Source organism: Orcinus orca, chromosome 2 (genome assembly GCF_937001465.1).
Source record: "Orcinus orca chromosome 2, mOrcOrc1.1, whole genome shotgun sequence".
Taxonomy (NCBI): domain Eukaryota; kingdom Metazoa; phylum Chordata; class Mammalia; order Artiodactyla; family Delphinidae; genus Orcinus; species Orcinus orca.
The window spans coordinates 163,895,412-163,911,645 of record NC_064560.1 but is presented as its reverse complement, the minus strand read 5'-3'; the positions used below and the strand labels follow the sequence as shown (position 1 = coordinate 163,911,645).

The following is a 16,234-nucleotide window of genomic DNA, read 5'->3' as shown; positions in this document are numbered from 1 at the left end:
CACAACTCAATATGATAAATTACCTGTTGAAGGTAAAATGACCAAGGCTAAGACTGTATATTGTGTTTTCCCACTACTTTTAGGAAAGTTCCATTAGAAATGACAGCAACATTTACCTTTATAGAACACGCGTCTTAAGAATGTTTCAGAGGAGGAACCAAGATGGCAGAGTAGAAGGACATGCTCTCACTCCCTTATGCGAGAACATCAGAATCACAACTAGCTGCTAGACAATCATCGACAGGAAGACACTGGAACTCACCAAAAAAGATACCCCACATCCAAAGACAAAGGAGAAGCCAAAATGAGACCATAGGAGGGGCGCAATCACAGTAAAATCAAATCCCATAACTGCTGGGTGGGTGACTCACAGACTGGAGAACACTTATACCACAGAAGTCCACCCATTGGAGTGAAGGTTCTGAGCCCCACGTCAGGTTCCCAACCTGGGGGTCTGGCAATGGGAGAAGGAATTCCTAGAGAATCAGACTTTGAAGGCTAGTGGGATTTGATTGCAGGACTTCAACAGGACTGGGGGAAACAGAGACTGCACTCTTGGATGGCACACACAAAGTAGTGTGCACATCAGGACCCAGGGGAAGGAGCAGTGACCCCATAGGAGACTGAACCAGACCTACCTGCTAGTGTTGGAGGGTCTCCTGCAGAGGCGGGGGGTGGCTGTGGCTCACCGTGTGGACAAGGACACTGGCAGCAGAAGTTCTGGGAAGTACTCCTAGGCATGAGCCCTCCCTGAGTCCACATTAACCCCACCAAAGAGCCCAGGTAAGCTCCAGTGTTGGGTCCCCTCAGACCAAACAACCAACAGGGAGGGAACCCAGCCCCACCCATCAGCAGTCAAGCAGATTAAAGTTTTACTGAGCTCTGCCCACCAGAGCAAGAGTCAGCTCTACCCACCACCAGTCCCTCCCATCAGGGAACTTGCACAAGCCTCTTAGATAGCCTCATCCGCCAGAGGGCAGACAGCAGAAGCAAGAAGAACTACAGTCCTGCAGCCTGTGGAACAAAAACCACATTCACAGAAAGATAGACAAGATGAAAAGGCAGAGGTCTATGTACCAGATGAAGGAATGAGATAAAACCCCAGATAAACAACTAAATGAAGTGGAGATAGGCAACCTTCCAGAAAAAGAATTCAGAATAATGATAGTGAAGATGATCCAGGACCTCAGAAAAAGAATGGAGGCAAAGATCCAGAAGATGCAAGAAAGGTTTAACAAAAGACCTAGAAGAATTAAAGAACAAACAAATAGAGATGAACAATACAATAACTGAAATGAAAACCACACTAGAAGGAATCAATAGCAGAATAACTGAGGTAGAAGAACGGATAAGTGACCTGGAAGACAGAATGGTGGAATTCACTGCTGCAGAACAGAATAAAGAAAAAAGAATGAAAAGAAATGAAGACAGCCTAAGAGACCTCTGGGACAACATTAAATGCAACAACATTCACATTATATGGGTCCCAAAAGGAGAAGAGAGAGAGAAAAAGGACCAGAGAAAATATTTGAAGTCGAAAACTTCCCTAACATGGGAAAGGAAATAGCCACCCAAGTCCAGGAAGAGCAGAGAGTCCCATACACGGTAAACCCAAGGAGAAGCACGCTGAGACACATAGTAATCAAACTGGCAAAAATTAAAGACAAAGAAAAATTATTGAAAGCAGCAAGGGAAAAATGACAAATAACATACAAGGGAACTCCCATAAGGTTAACAGCTGATTTCTCAGCAGAAACTCTATAGCCAGAAGGGAGTCCCATGATATACTTAAAGTGATGAAAGGGAAGAACCTACGACCAAGATTACTCTACCCGGCAAGGACCTCATTCAGATTCGATGGAGAAATCAAAAGCTTTACAGACAAGCAAAAGCTAAGAGAATTCAGCACCACCAAACCAGCTCTACAAGAAATGCTAAAGGAACTCTAAGTGGGAAACACAAGAGAAGAAAGGAACCTACAAACACAAACCCAAAACAATTAAGAAAATGGTCATAGGAACATACATATTGATAATTACCTTAAACGTGAATGGATTAAATGCTAAAACCAAAAGACACAGGCTTGCTGAATGGATACAAAAACAAGACCCATATATATGCTGTCTACAAGAGACCCACTTCAGACCTAGGGACACATACAGACAAAGTGAAGGGATGGAAAAAGATATTCCATGAAAATGGAAATCAAAAGAAAGCTGGAGTACCAATACTCATATCAGATAAAATAGACTTTAAAATAAAGAATGTTACAAGAGACAAGGAAGGACACTACATAATGATCAAGGGATTGATCCAAGAAGAAGATATAACAATTGTAAATATTTATGCACCCAGCATAGGAGCACCTCAATACATAAGGCAACTGCTAACAGCTCTAAAAGAGGAAATTGAAAGTAACACAATAATAGTGGGGGACTTCAACACCTGACTAACACCAATGGACAGATCATCCAAAATGAAAATAAAAAAGAAAACAGAAGCTTTAAATGACACAATAGACCAGATAGATTTCATTGATATTTATAGTACATTCCACCCAGAAACAGCAGATTACACTTTCTTCTCAACTATGCATGGAACATTCTCCAGGACAGATCACATCTTGGGTCACAAATCAAGCCACAGTATATTTAAGAAAACTGGAATCATATCAAGCATCTTTTCTGACCACAACGCTATGAGATTAGAAATGAATTACAGGGAAAAAATGTAAATAACACAAACACATGGAGGCTAAACAATACATTACTAAATAACCAAGAGATCACTGAAGAAATCCAAGAGGAAATCAAAAAATACCTAGAGACAAATGACAATGAAAACACAACGATCCAAAACCTATGGGATACAGCAAAAGCAGTTCTAAGAGGGAAGTTTATAGCTATACAAGCCTACCTCAAGAAACAAGAAAAATCTCAAATAAACAATCTAACCTTACACCTAAAGGAACTAGAGAAAGCAGAACAAACAAAACCCAAAGTTAGCAGAAGGAAAGAAATCATAAAGATCAGAGCAGAAATAAATGAAATAGAAACAAAGAAAACAATAGCAAGGATCAATAAAACTAAAAGCTGGTTCTTTGAGAAGATAAACAAAATTGATAAACCATTAGCCAGACTCATCAAGAAAAAGAGGGAGAGGACTCAAATCAATAAAATTAGAAATGAAAAAGGAGAAGTTACAACAGACAATGCAGAAATGCAAAGCATCCTAAGAGACTACTACAAGCAACTCTATGCCAATAAAATGGACAACCTGGAAGAAATGGACAAATTCTTAGAAATGTATAACCTTCCAAGACTGAACGAGGAAGAAATAGAAAATATCAACAGACCAATCACAAGTAATGAAATTAAAACTGTGATTAAACATCTTCCTACAAACAAAAGTCCAGGACCAGATGGCTTCACAGGAGAATTCCATCAAACATTTAGAGAAGAGCTAACACCCATCCTTCTCAAACTCCTCCAAAAAATTGCGGAGGAAGGAACACTCCCAAACTCATTCTATGAGGCCACCATCACCCTGATACCAAACAAGACAAAGATACTACAAAAAAAAGAAAATTACAGACCAATATCACTGATGACTATAGATGCAAAAATCCTCAACAAAATACTAGCAAACAGAATCCAGCAACACATTAAAAGGATCATACACCACGATCAAGTGGGATTTATCCCAGGGATGCAAGGATTCTTCAATATACGTTAGTCAATCAATGTGATAAACCATATTAACAAATTGAAGAATAAAAACCATATGATCATCTCAATAGATGCAGAAAAAGCTTTTGACAAAATTCAACACCCATTTATGATAAAAACTCTCCAGAAAGTGGGCATAGAGGGAACCTACCTCGACATAATAAAGGCCATATACAACAAAATCACAGCAAACATCATTCTCAGTGGTGAAAAACTGAAAGCATTTCCTCTAAGATCAGGCACAAGAGAAGGATGTCCACTCTCAGCACTATTATTCAACATAGTTTTGGAAGTCCTAGCCATGAGAATCAGAGAAGAAAAAGAAATAAAAGGAATACAAATTGAAAAAGAAGTAAAACTGTCAGTGTTTGCAGATGACATGATAGTATACAGAGAAAATCCTAAAGATGCCACCAGAAAACTATTAGAGCTAATCAATGAATTTGGTAAAGTAGCAGGATACAAAATTAATGCACAGAAATCTCTTGCATTCCTATACACTAATGATGACAAATCTGAAAGAGAAATTATGGAAACACTCCCATTTACCATTGCAACAAAAATAAAATACCTAGGAATAAACCTACCTAGGGAGACAAAAGACCTGTATGCAGAAAACTATAAGACACTGATGAAAGAAATTAAAGATGACACCAACAGATGGAGAGATATATCATGTTCTTGGATTGGAAGAATCAATATTGTGAAAATGACTCTACTACCCAAAGCAATCTACAGATTCAATGCAATCTCTATCAAATTACCAATGGCATTTTTTACAGAACTAGAACAAAAAACCTTAAAATTTGTATGGAAACACAAAAAACCCCAAATAGCCAAAGCAGTCTTGAGGGGAAAAAACGGAGCTGGAGGAATCAGACTCCCTGACTTCAGACTATACTACAAAGCTACAGTAATCAAGACAATATGGTACTGGAACAAAAACAGAAACATAGATCAATGGAACAAGATAGAAAGCCCAGAGATAAACTCACACACCTATGGTCAACTAATCTATGACAAAGGAGGCAAGGATATACAGTGGAGAAATGACAGTCTCTTCAATAAGTGGTGCTGGGACAACTGGACAGCTACATGTAAAAGAATAAATTAGAACACTCCCTAACACCATACACAAAAATAAACTCAAACTGGATTAGAGACCTAAATGTAAGACCTGACACTATAAAACTCTTAGAGGAAAACATAGGAAGAACACTCTTTGACATAAATCACAGCAAGATCTTTTTTGATCCACTTCTTAGAGTAATGGAAATAAAAACCAAAATAAACAAATGGGACCTAATGAAACTTCAAAGCTTTTGCACATCAAAGGAAACCATAAACAAGACAAAAAGACAACCGTTAGAATAGGAGAAAATATTTGCAAATGAATCAACAAAGGATTAATCTCCAAAATATATAAACAGCTCATGCAGCTCAATATTAAAGAAACAAACAACCCAATCCAAAAATGGGCAGAAGACCTAAATAGACATTTCTTCAAAGAAGATATACGGATGGCCAAGAAGCACATGAAAAGCTGCTCAACATCACTAATTATTACAGAAATGCAAATCAAAACGACAATGTGGTATCACCTCACACCACTTAGAATGGGCATCATTAGAAAATCTACAAATAATAAATGCTGGAGAGGTTGTGGAGAAAAGGGAACCCTCCTGCACTGTTGGTGGGAATGTAAATTGATACAGTCACTATGGAGAACAGTATGGAGGTTCCTTAAAAAACTAAAAATAGAATTACCATATGATCCAGCAATCCCACAACTGGGCATATGCCCAGAGAAACCAATAATTCAAAGAGACACATGCACCCCAATGTTCATTGCAGCACTATTTACAATAGCCAGGTCATGGAAGCAACCTAAATGCCCATCGACAGACGAATGGATAAAGAGGATGTGTTACATATATACAATGGAATATTACTCAGCCATTAAAAGGAACGAAATTGGGTCATTTGTAGAGATGTGGATGGATCTAGAGACTGTCATACAGAGTGAAGTAAGTCAGAAAGAGAAAAACAAATATCATATATTAATGCATATATGTGGAACCTAGAAAAATGGTACAGATGAACCGGTTTGCAGGGCAGAAATTGAGACACAGATGTAGAGAACAAACGAATGGACACCAAGGGGGGAAAGCAGGGGGTGTGGGGGTGGTGGTGTGATGAATTGGGTGATTGGGATTGACATGTATACATTGCTGTGTATAAAATTGATGATTAATAAGGACCTGCTGTATAAAAAAAAATAAAATTCAAAACAAGAAGAATGTTTCAATATTGCATAAAGTTAAACTGAAGTACAGAGGGAGAGGGATATAACAAAATTTGTTTAACATGTTGATTGTGGGACATGGATTAAGACATTTTTGGCTTTGCAGGCAAGACACTGAATCACACCCATATAGTCATATCATTACTTGGGAGCAATATTTTTTTCTTTTAAAAAATGTTTATGCTTTATTATAAAAATGCTTGCCACAGAATGTTTAAGTTTGAATCTTTTGATATAGTTAAATTTCTGTTAAGTTTTAAGATATTCTATTATAAAAAGTTCAGACTGATTGTGAATAGCATCCACCAAAACTACTATTCTTTCCAGTGTGGTGTTTTGGTTTCCAGCTTAGACTTTGTCCTTATCATTAACAGATTTATTGCACCAGCAGGACAGTGTTAGCCTCTTAACAACTTGCATTCTTTTTCCTCTTTAGTGCAGTCGTAGGCCAAATTCCCATTTCCCCATCATTTTTGTCTCCATTGCCTTTAAAGGGAATATTGCATTCTGATAAAATCTGCCAGTGCTGAAGGAGTCATAATTTGGCCATGGAATACACAGACAGTCCCCAGTATGTGATGGTTCGATTTAAGATTTTTTGACTTTATGATGGTGCAAAATATTACACATTCAGTAGACACCATACCTCAAATTTGAATTTGATCTTTTCCAGGGCTAGGGATATGCAGTACAAAAGGCTGGGCAGGGCAGGGAGCTGCAGCTCCCAGTCAGCCACTAGATCATAAGGGTAAACAGCTGAGACACTTATAACCATTCTGTACCCAGCCATTCTGATTTTCACTTTCACTACAGTATACAATAAATTACATGAGATATTCAACACTTTATTATAAGATAGGCTTTGTGTTAGGTGATTTGGGCCAACTGTAGGCTAAAGTAAGTGTTCTGAGCACGTTTAAAGGTAGGCTAGGCTAAGCTAAGATGATGGGTAGGTTAGGTGTATTAAATGCATTTTTGACTTACGATATTTTCAATTTATGATGGGTTTATCAGGACCCCCACCTCAAATAGAGTAAGATCTGTAAAGATCACCTTCTACTTTGTTTTATATATTTTCCTCTTTTTCTGCTATCTTTAGACTAATGCCCAGAATAAAAATTTCTTGGATAAATCTGAATAATTCCCCTACAAACAAATTATTTTCACAGAAAAGCACGTGTAAAGTGCCTCACTGAGACTGTTCGACATTTCTTTCTACGAACACAGTTGCTCCTTGACTATGTCTGTTTCACAGAACCAGTCACAGCTAACCCAATGCCGCCTCTCTGCCTCTCACTCCACATAGTGATTGCTTGTATCTCACTTCCTAGAACTGTTTATTATGCCTGGCTTTACATCTTTGAATATACTTGCATGTTTTCTCATGTTTTGTCTTCCTCACTAGATTAGAAATGTCTCAATATTAGACACAATAATTTCCAATCAGGGATGGACTATTATTTGCCTGCAGATCTCTGAATTCAAATGAAATCCTTTCAAATCCCTTCCTTCCAATTCCCAGAACCCGATTCTAGTTCAGGCACTCATTCTCTCGCCTGATTACTGTAATCATCTTCTAATGATTTACCTGGCCTTTGGTCTCTAACCTCTGGCAATTCATTGCTGATTTCCTTCCTAGTCATCTTTCTAAAGCACAGTTCTGCTGGTGTCACTGCCTAGCTTAAAGGCCTTTGATGGCTCCCCACTGCTTACAAAATAAAATCCCCAGCCTTTACAATCTGGTCCTATCTTCCGTTTCTAACCCCATTCCAGCCACTTACCCTTCCTACTCTGTATTCTATGAGCTATTAATTGTTTACCAAATACATCTTTGCACATTTCCATCCCCTGTCTTTATTCATTTTCTCTCTTCCTCAGATGGACTTCTCCACTTATTCATATCTTGCTCTTCAATTATGATCCAGCTCAATTGGATCACCTCTTAACACCTTTCTTGCTGTCCCTAGTCAACTTGTTTCTTCTTTCCAGAGCATGTTGTTTATGACTCAGTTGTAGCACTTACCATCTGCTCTGTACTCCAGAGGTGGATATATCTCTGTCTCCCATTTATACTGTGAGCAACTTGAGCGCACGGTTGATGATTTATTCATCTTTCCATGGCCATGGCCTGGCAAGTGGAGTGGGAGAAGGAGAATAATTCTCCCTGGGAAAGAAGAAAATATTTCTAATGACATAAGGGAGGGGAAGTTTCCAGCCTGTTTCTTGGAAGAAGTTCACATTTTAAAATTATAGACATTCACCGTACCTGAAATAACTTCCTGGAATTAGAGTTCAGAGCCCTTCTGATAAAAAACCATTCTTTCTAGAAGTCAAGTTTGTAACTTGTGAAACATGGAAGTTAAGTCTCTCAACCAGCCTTATCAAACTCAAAAATCTACACCCTGTGTTCAGCCACCAATTATGTATCTTCTGTGCAACCCTGCTAGCTATTAGAATTTACTAAAAGGAAATTCTATATGTAAATCAATAATAACTGTGATCTCTTAAAACCAAACAAAGGCCAGTCTTGAAAATTCCCTGGGCAGACAAAACCAATTTAGTCATTTCTTGCTTATGCCTTTGGAAATTATAAACAAAACTTGAACTGTTTCTCACGGTTGATATGAGGTAACCACTGAAAATTCTACTATTTTAACCAATCACTATGAAGAAGAAACAGTCACGGCCTTTTCACTATATAAGCTGCTTTATAACAATATATCCTTGAGCCTCACTCCATGTTTTGGTTTGAGTGATTCTAGTTTGCAAACTGTTTTTTGGTGTGTGCACAATACCCTTTCACTAATTACTACTTCAGTGATATATTGGTTTTACTTCAGCTGTTTGCGAACTTTTGACAATCAATGACACGTTATTGTCCTGGGATCTATATCTACTCTTGTCACCACTAGTCAACTGGCACGTGGCTTTCAGGACACCAACCGTCAGGGACAGCTCCGTAATTACTTGTTATTCCTTGAGTCGAACGATTCCGGGCGCAAGGTGGTTACTTAGCCTTCATTCACCATTTGATTCTGTGCCAGCAGGTCGTCCGGGTGCTTGGCCACTGGCACCGCCGAACCTGGCACCAGGATCGTGGCCTCTCCCAGTCAACGCTGGACCGAGAGAAGCCAGCAACCCCAGCTGGCGGGGAACGAGGGCTGAAGTTGGAGGAGGAGGACGCGCAAAGTCCCGCCCGCCGAGCGCCGCGACGCCTGGTGGGTATTAATAAGGAGAACCTCAAGGCCGCGGCCCCGCCGAGCCTCAGGCGCCCTGACGCCGCCCGTGTGAGCTCGGGGCGGACCCAAGCGGCCGGGCCCCCTTCCATAGTGGCCATGGGGGCGGGGCGGGGCGCGGCGCGCGCCGGCGCGTGGAGGCCGCGGGCAGTGGCGGAGCGCGCGGCAAAGGAGGGGCGCGCGGGGCGGGGACGCGCGGGGCGGGGACGCGCGGGGCGGGGACGCGCGGGGCGGGGACGCGCGGGCGGGGGCGCGCGGCCGCTGAGGCCTGTGGCGCCGTCACCCGGCAGACTCGAGCGGGTGGAGGGAGGCGCCGCCGGCGAGGCGCGCGGAGACAGATCGGGGCTGCACCGGCGGCCGGTCCACCCTCCCGCCGCCGTCCTCCGGCCCGCGGACCGCGCGGTCCCGTTATCATGTCGTTGAGGCAGCGGCTGGTCCAGCTGGTCGGCAGTTTGCAGGACCCTCAGAAAGTGGCTCGTTTCCAACGGCTGTGCGGGGTGGAAGCGCCGGTGAGCCGCACCGCCACAGCTGACGCCGACCCGAGGGAGGATGAGAAGGCGGAGGCGCCCCTCGCCGGAGAATCCAGGCGCCGAGAGCGGCAGCTGGGGGCGTCCGGAGGCCCCCCGCCGCCCGGGAGCGACCGCAATCAGTGCCCAGCCAAGCCAGACGGCGGCGGCGCCCCCAACGGCGTGCGGAACGGTCGGGCGACCGAGCTGGGCCCGGCCTCGCAGCGCCGCGCGGGGGTCCTGCGCCGCAACTCGCTGACGGGCGAGGAGGGCCAGCTGGCCCACGTGAGCAACATGCCTCTCTACTACCTGTTCTGCTTCGGCACGGAGCTGGGCAATGAACTCTTTTACATCCTGTTCTTCCCCTTCTGGATCTGGAACCTGGACGCCCTAGTGGGCCGGAGGCTCGTGGTCATCTGGGTGCTGGCCATGTACCTGGGCCAGTGCACCAAGGACATCATCCGCTGGCCGCGGCCCGCCTCGCCGCCCGTGGTCAAGTTGGAGGTTTTCTACAACTCAGAGTACAGCATGCCCTCCACCCATGCCATGTCCGGCACCGCCATACCCATCTCCATGATCCTCCTCACCTATGGCCGCTGGCAGGTAAGGGTCCCTGTCCTCGCCCGGCTCAGCCTAGGGGAGTTAAAGGACTCCGAGCCGTTGTTGCTGTCTGCAGTTATTTGAATTTGGCCCTTCCCCTCCCAAACCTCTCTTCCCACAGGTTTTCACAGTACCCGCAAACAGGCCCTTTTTAGCTTTTAAAAAAATAATGAAACGATGGGGGAAACCTTCAGACTTAGTCGTCAAACTCTATTTTAATAGTAATACCTTTCTTGGAACCTAAAGTAAACACTATTCGTGGAGTAATACATTATCATCGGGCTTTGGTTGAGTTTCTAAGCGATTTTAATTTTTGTGATGCACAGAATATAATTATGATTACTTAATGTAATGTCCTTATAATTAATAGTTGGGTGACTAAGATTCACCCGTTTTATATGGTGCCTTTCGCCAGACTGATTTGTTTCAGGCGTAGGTAAAGTCATTGGCTTTATCCCGAGACAATGTTTATGAAACAAACATGGTCGTTCAAGCAATGAAGTAATGAATTTTAAATGAAAGCCACCCTTTGTGGAAGTTAATGGAGCACCGCCTGACTGCTCTTTTAAAGGGGTGTGGTTGCTAATTTGCTGATAGACACAGTTTAATTAGCTTTTGGATCACTGATCTGAACTATCACTTTGAGCTACAGTATTATTGTTGAATTAGCTTTACAAATGGTTTTAAAGTTATTCTTAAAATTAGGGTTCTTGGTCAGACTAGTGGGTTTGTAAAAATGGTAAATATGACAGCAAGATCAGCCTGACAGCCGGGGATGAGTTCTTAACAGTAAACTTTTATATTTTGCCTACTTCTTCTGGCCTCCCATTTTTCAGTTTTTCATGGTCTGTAAATGTTACTTAGATTTAAAAGCTAATTCCTTTTTTATATAGAAGCAAAATTTATTCTTAGACTGATTTTTTATCTGTCTTTCTAAAATTCTTATTTTAAAAAGTATAGTTGGTTTACAATGTCGTGTTAGTTATCTTTTAAATTGTAAGGAGGTTTGTTCATTCTGCAGACCAGTCCCTTAATTTAAGAATAAAGTTAATAACTATGAAGAATCTAAAGAATCAGACTTCCTTGATTTTTTTTCCATTACAGCACAAAATCATCTCACACTGAGAAATACACATTCTGTATAAAACTCCATTATGGTAAGCTTACTTATCTCAGGCTTAATTTCAGTATAGATAAACCCTTGTCCTCATGGACATTTCTGTGCAGTGCATCTCTCTTACAGGAACATGGAAAGTATGTAATGTATATAGTAAGAATGGCAGAATTATGAGGGAAGAGTACCATGAACAGTTTTTTTTTTCCTGTTTAACTTAAGGAGATACACAGTAATATTCAGATTGTAAATTAGTGCTGCCTGTTTTGCATAATAGATAAATATCTCAAGTTTATTTAATCTAAATGCTTCAGAATTTAAGACTGTCATTGACTTATCATATTAACTGGTTAGCTAATGATGTTTCTCTTATTTTTATGAGATTTTCCAGATTCCATAATGATAGAGCCTTTTGTAACTCCTCGTTGAGTAGCTATGTTGCAAGCTATTAATATTAGCAGTCCAAGAAAGAGAAAGTAGTTGTTGCTCATCATTCATTCAGAACACATGCTAACCGGAAGTCTGAAAACAGTACTGCTGGATTGTTTATGGGATGCAGCTATCGATATTTTAACACTTCAGGGTTATTTGAATTATCAGAATATGCTTACATTACAGTTTTTGAACAACCTAGTATATTTAATTCAAAGTTTGAGGAATTTATATATCATACAGTTTTAGAATTTGAGCTAGACAGGACTTTAAAAATCACCTAGTCTCAAACTGTCATTTTACAGATGTGGAAACTGACCAGTTACATTAGAATTAATCTTGGAAAATTGTTTCTTCTTTTACGTGTCCACTCTAAGTTTGAATAAACTTCCAAAATTTGAATGATTGTCTTTGGTTAGTTGTTTTTTTTTTTTTTTTGCGGTACGCGGGCCTCCCACCGCTGCGGCCTCTCCGCAGGCCATGGCCCACGGGCCCAGCCGCTCCGCGGCATGTGGGATCCCCCCGGACCGGGGCATGAACCCGTGTCCCCTGCATCGGCAGGCGGACCCCCAACCACTGCGCCACCAGGGAAGCCCTGGTTAGTTGTTTTGAAAGAAAGACTCCCGTACATGAAAGTTCTGTGTTTATAAATGTTTGGTTGTAATAATGCAGTACAAAAAACCAAAATGACTTTTTAAATTTTTTACTTTTTAAAAAAATCCTTGTTTTGATTGAAAACAAAAGTACCTTCCTTTGCTTAAGGTGTTTTGGTCCTCTTCTCTGCCAATTAGTATTATAGTACTTAGAAGGCTTATATTTCCAGAGTGGGTAATGAAAAAAATATATATTGGAAAGTGGGATAAGAATTAAACAATGCAAGCCTAGTGTTTTTCTAATTAATAGCAGTTTTGGTTGACAGTTGTTTCCATCTGCTCGTGCTCCTACTGCTTATTCAGGACAGGTGTGTTTATTTCTAGTGCCTAGGATGCTGAAACGTCTCTGGAAACTGAGTTATCTCATATGCCATCCCTTTGGCTTGAGACAACTACTTCACTCACTCCTCACTTCATGTTCTTAACTTGAAATCTGGACAAGGTTCACTCACATGGAGCCTTTTAAATGAACCTTTTCTGTTTCATTATTCATTTGTTCTTAAAATGACAGTAAGCCAGAAAAATCACTTGGGTCTTCTGTAAAGTGCAGTTTCTGCACCTTACCCCCAGAGATTCTGATCCATTAGATAAGTGAGGGGTATTGCATTTTACTGAAATTCCCCAAATATTTTTGAGGAAAAAATGTACTTTCTTCAATCCCTTCAAAAATATCAAGGAAGTCTGATTCCTTAGATTCTTTTTTTTTTTTTTAATTTTATTTATGTATTTATTTTTGGCTGCATTGGGTCTTCAGTGCTGTGCGTGGGCTTTCTCTAGTTGGAGCGAGCAGGGGCTACTCTTCGTGTGGTACGCGGGCTTCTCATTGCGGTGGCTTTTCTTGTTGCAGAGCACAGGCTCTAGGCGGCCGGGTTCAGTAGTTGTGGCACGTGGATTCAGTAGTTGTGGCTCACGGGCTCTAGAGCACAGGCTCAGTAGTTGTGCCACATGGACCTAGTTGGCGCTGCGGCATGTGGGATCTTCCTGGACTAGGGATCGAACCTGTGTCCTCTGAACTGGCAGGCGGATTCCTAACCACTGCGCCACCAGGGAAGTCCCCTTAGATTCTTCATAGTTATTAACTTTTTTCTTAAATTAAGGGACTGGTCCGCAGAACGAACAAACCAACCTCCAGCCAGTAAAATCAACTCTTGATCCTTAGAATATATTTTATATTTCTACAACATTGCTGTCTCAGTTCTTTTGCAGTTCGATTCTTTGAATCTTGTAAAGATATGTTAATAATACAAAAAGGGAGATTGAAACAGTATGGCTCCAAACAATTATTTGATATGCTGGAAGAATTTTTTCCAGTAATGCAAGATAGAAAGTGTTATGGCATTTCTCCAGGTATTAAATACCTTGATCCATTGGCCAAGATAATGATTATTGCTCTCATATTATTTGTTGGAATTTTTTGTAGTCTGAATTGGGAAAAAAATAAGAAGTAAGGGACATCAGATATTAAGAACATAGTCTTTTGAAGAATAATCTAAAATAAAAAATAAAGCACTCCTTTTGTATTTATGTCTGCATGTTCTTTCCAGAAATAAAAAGTCTTAATTTTTAAATAATATGGCATATAATGAGTTCTAATTATATACTTAATTTAATAACATTAAGCAAGTTTTAGATGAATTTCATTTTTAAAAAATTAGTGACATCTCACATTTTATAGGGTTACCTATAGGTAACCTATAGGTGTTACCTATAGGGTTACCATTCCCAACTAGGGCATATGCTTTCACTACTTTTAATAATAATAATAGTTATATTATTATCTTTATTAACATTTATTAAGGTCTTACTATGGGTCAGACATTGTTTGAAATGTTTATTACCTCATTTAGTCTGCTCTTAAAACATCCCAATGTTTGGTCCTACTATTAATACAAGTTTACAGATTAGGAAACTGACATAGAGGAAGGATAAATGACTTAGAGTAACATAGCTAGTGAGTCACAGGCTGTCTTTTTTTTTTTTTAATTTATTTATTCATTTATTTTTTGCTGCATTGGGTCTTCATTGCTGCACGCGGGCTTCCTTTAGTTGCAGCGAGCGGGGGCTACTCTTCATTGCGGTGCGCGGGCTTCTCATTGCAGTGACTTCTCTTGTTGCGGAGCATGGGCTCTAGGCGTGCGGGCAGTAGTTGTGGTGCGAGGGCTCAGTAGTTGTGGCTCCCGGTCTCTAGAGCGCAGACTCAGTAGTTGTGGCACTCGGGCTTAGTTGTTCCGCGGCATGTGAGATCTTCCCGGACCAGGGCTCGAAGCCCTGTCCCCTGCATTGGCAGGCGGATTCTTAACCACTGCTCCACCAGGGAAGTCCCACAAGCTGTCTTTAAACTTACAGACAAACTCCAGAGCTTACAGAGAAAACTCTTTTCATAACATACTTTGTGATTTTTAAATAATCTTTGCAATAATAAAATTTTTGAAATAGATATGTGTGTTCTTAAAATACAAAAACAGCTTTTATATACCTTGAGAAAATAATGTGTACATACATGTGCAATAGTGACAAATATTTCTTTTAAACATTAAGTTGTTGACTGAAATCAAATGCTGATTTGATCACCTTTCCTTTCCTCTATCTTCCTAATATAAATAAAAAATTAAGCATAATGAAGTCTTTGGGGAAAAAAAGAACATAAGATATTCCATCATAATGTAGTTTATTGTAGATTAAAAAGGAAGATATCTGTGAGATCATGAAACAATAAAAGAAAGGCAAGACATAAGAGTTAGAAAAGTAGGTCACAAATGAGAGAGACCAGAAAAGGCTTCAAGAGCCAAGGAAACTGATCATTATAGTAATTCTTGGAAGAAACACAGTTTATTAAAAAATCAAATTGGTTCGCTACTTTATTTCTTTTTACCTAGTATGATACTTGTGTTTGAAATGCACATTTTCCTGATTTTGTAAGTACTTATTATTAAATCTTCATTTTAAATTAATTTATTTGAACAGGTAATAGATTGTAGAAAATTCAATATTTATATAAAAATATGAAGAGGAGAGTACAGTTTCTCTTCTTTTTCTGTTCCACAGCTATGAGAATCTCATTTCCAGAGGGATTCATTGTTAGAAGTTTCTTATTTAGTCTTATAGAGATAGTCTTTACTTTTGTAGGCATATATTTATATAGTTTATTTTTCATACAAATGGCAACATACCGTTCTGGACCTTGCTTTTTTAATGTAGAAATATATTGGGGAGATTTTCCTTTTCTTTTACCCAAAAATTAATGAATACTAATTTTGTGCTTGCGATCGTCTAAATGCCTTACATGACTTTTAATCTCCATAAAATCCCATGAGTATTGTCACTGGTTTGCAGAAGAAACTGAGGCAGAGGGAAGATAAGTAACTAGCCCAAAATGACTCTGCAAGTACCTAACAGAGCCTGGATTCAGACCCAGGCAGTTCTGCTATGAAGTGACACTATACTACTGTTATATTGCCTCTCCGTATTAGCATTTTCCATGTTTTATACAGAGAGCTATCTGATTTTTTTCACATGTGCATGATGTTCCAGTATATTAACAGCGTAATTTATTTAAAAGTTGACTATTCCAGTACTGCCAATTCAAAGACTTTCTCTATTTTTTTTCCTATCAGATTGTTGGTATTTTACTAATTTTTAAAAACTATACCTCTTTGGTTT

General features: G+C 40.2%; 1 protein-coding gene across 2 annotated transcripts in view; it reads left to right on the top strand.

Moving 5' to 3' along the window:
• Positions 1 to 9,504: 9,504 nt before the first annotated feature.
• SGPP1 (sphingosine-1-phosphate phosphatase 1) overlaps positions 9,505 to 16,234 on the top strand; it is a 43,007-nt gene continuing 36,277 nt past the window's right edge. The window contains exon 1 of one of the 2 annotated variants that reach the window (XM_049706401.1): positions 9,505 to 10,378. In XM_049706401.1, coding sequence (XP_049562358.1) covers positions 9,683 to 10,378 — 696 coding nt within the window. In that variant the 5' untranslated portion in view covers positions 9,505 to 9,682. The remainder of the gene's footprint in view (positions 10,379 to 16,234) is intronic. The other variant, XM_004262117.3, reaches the window with a different exon arrangement.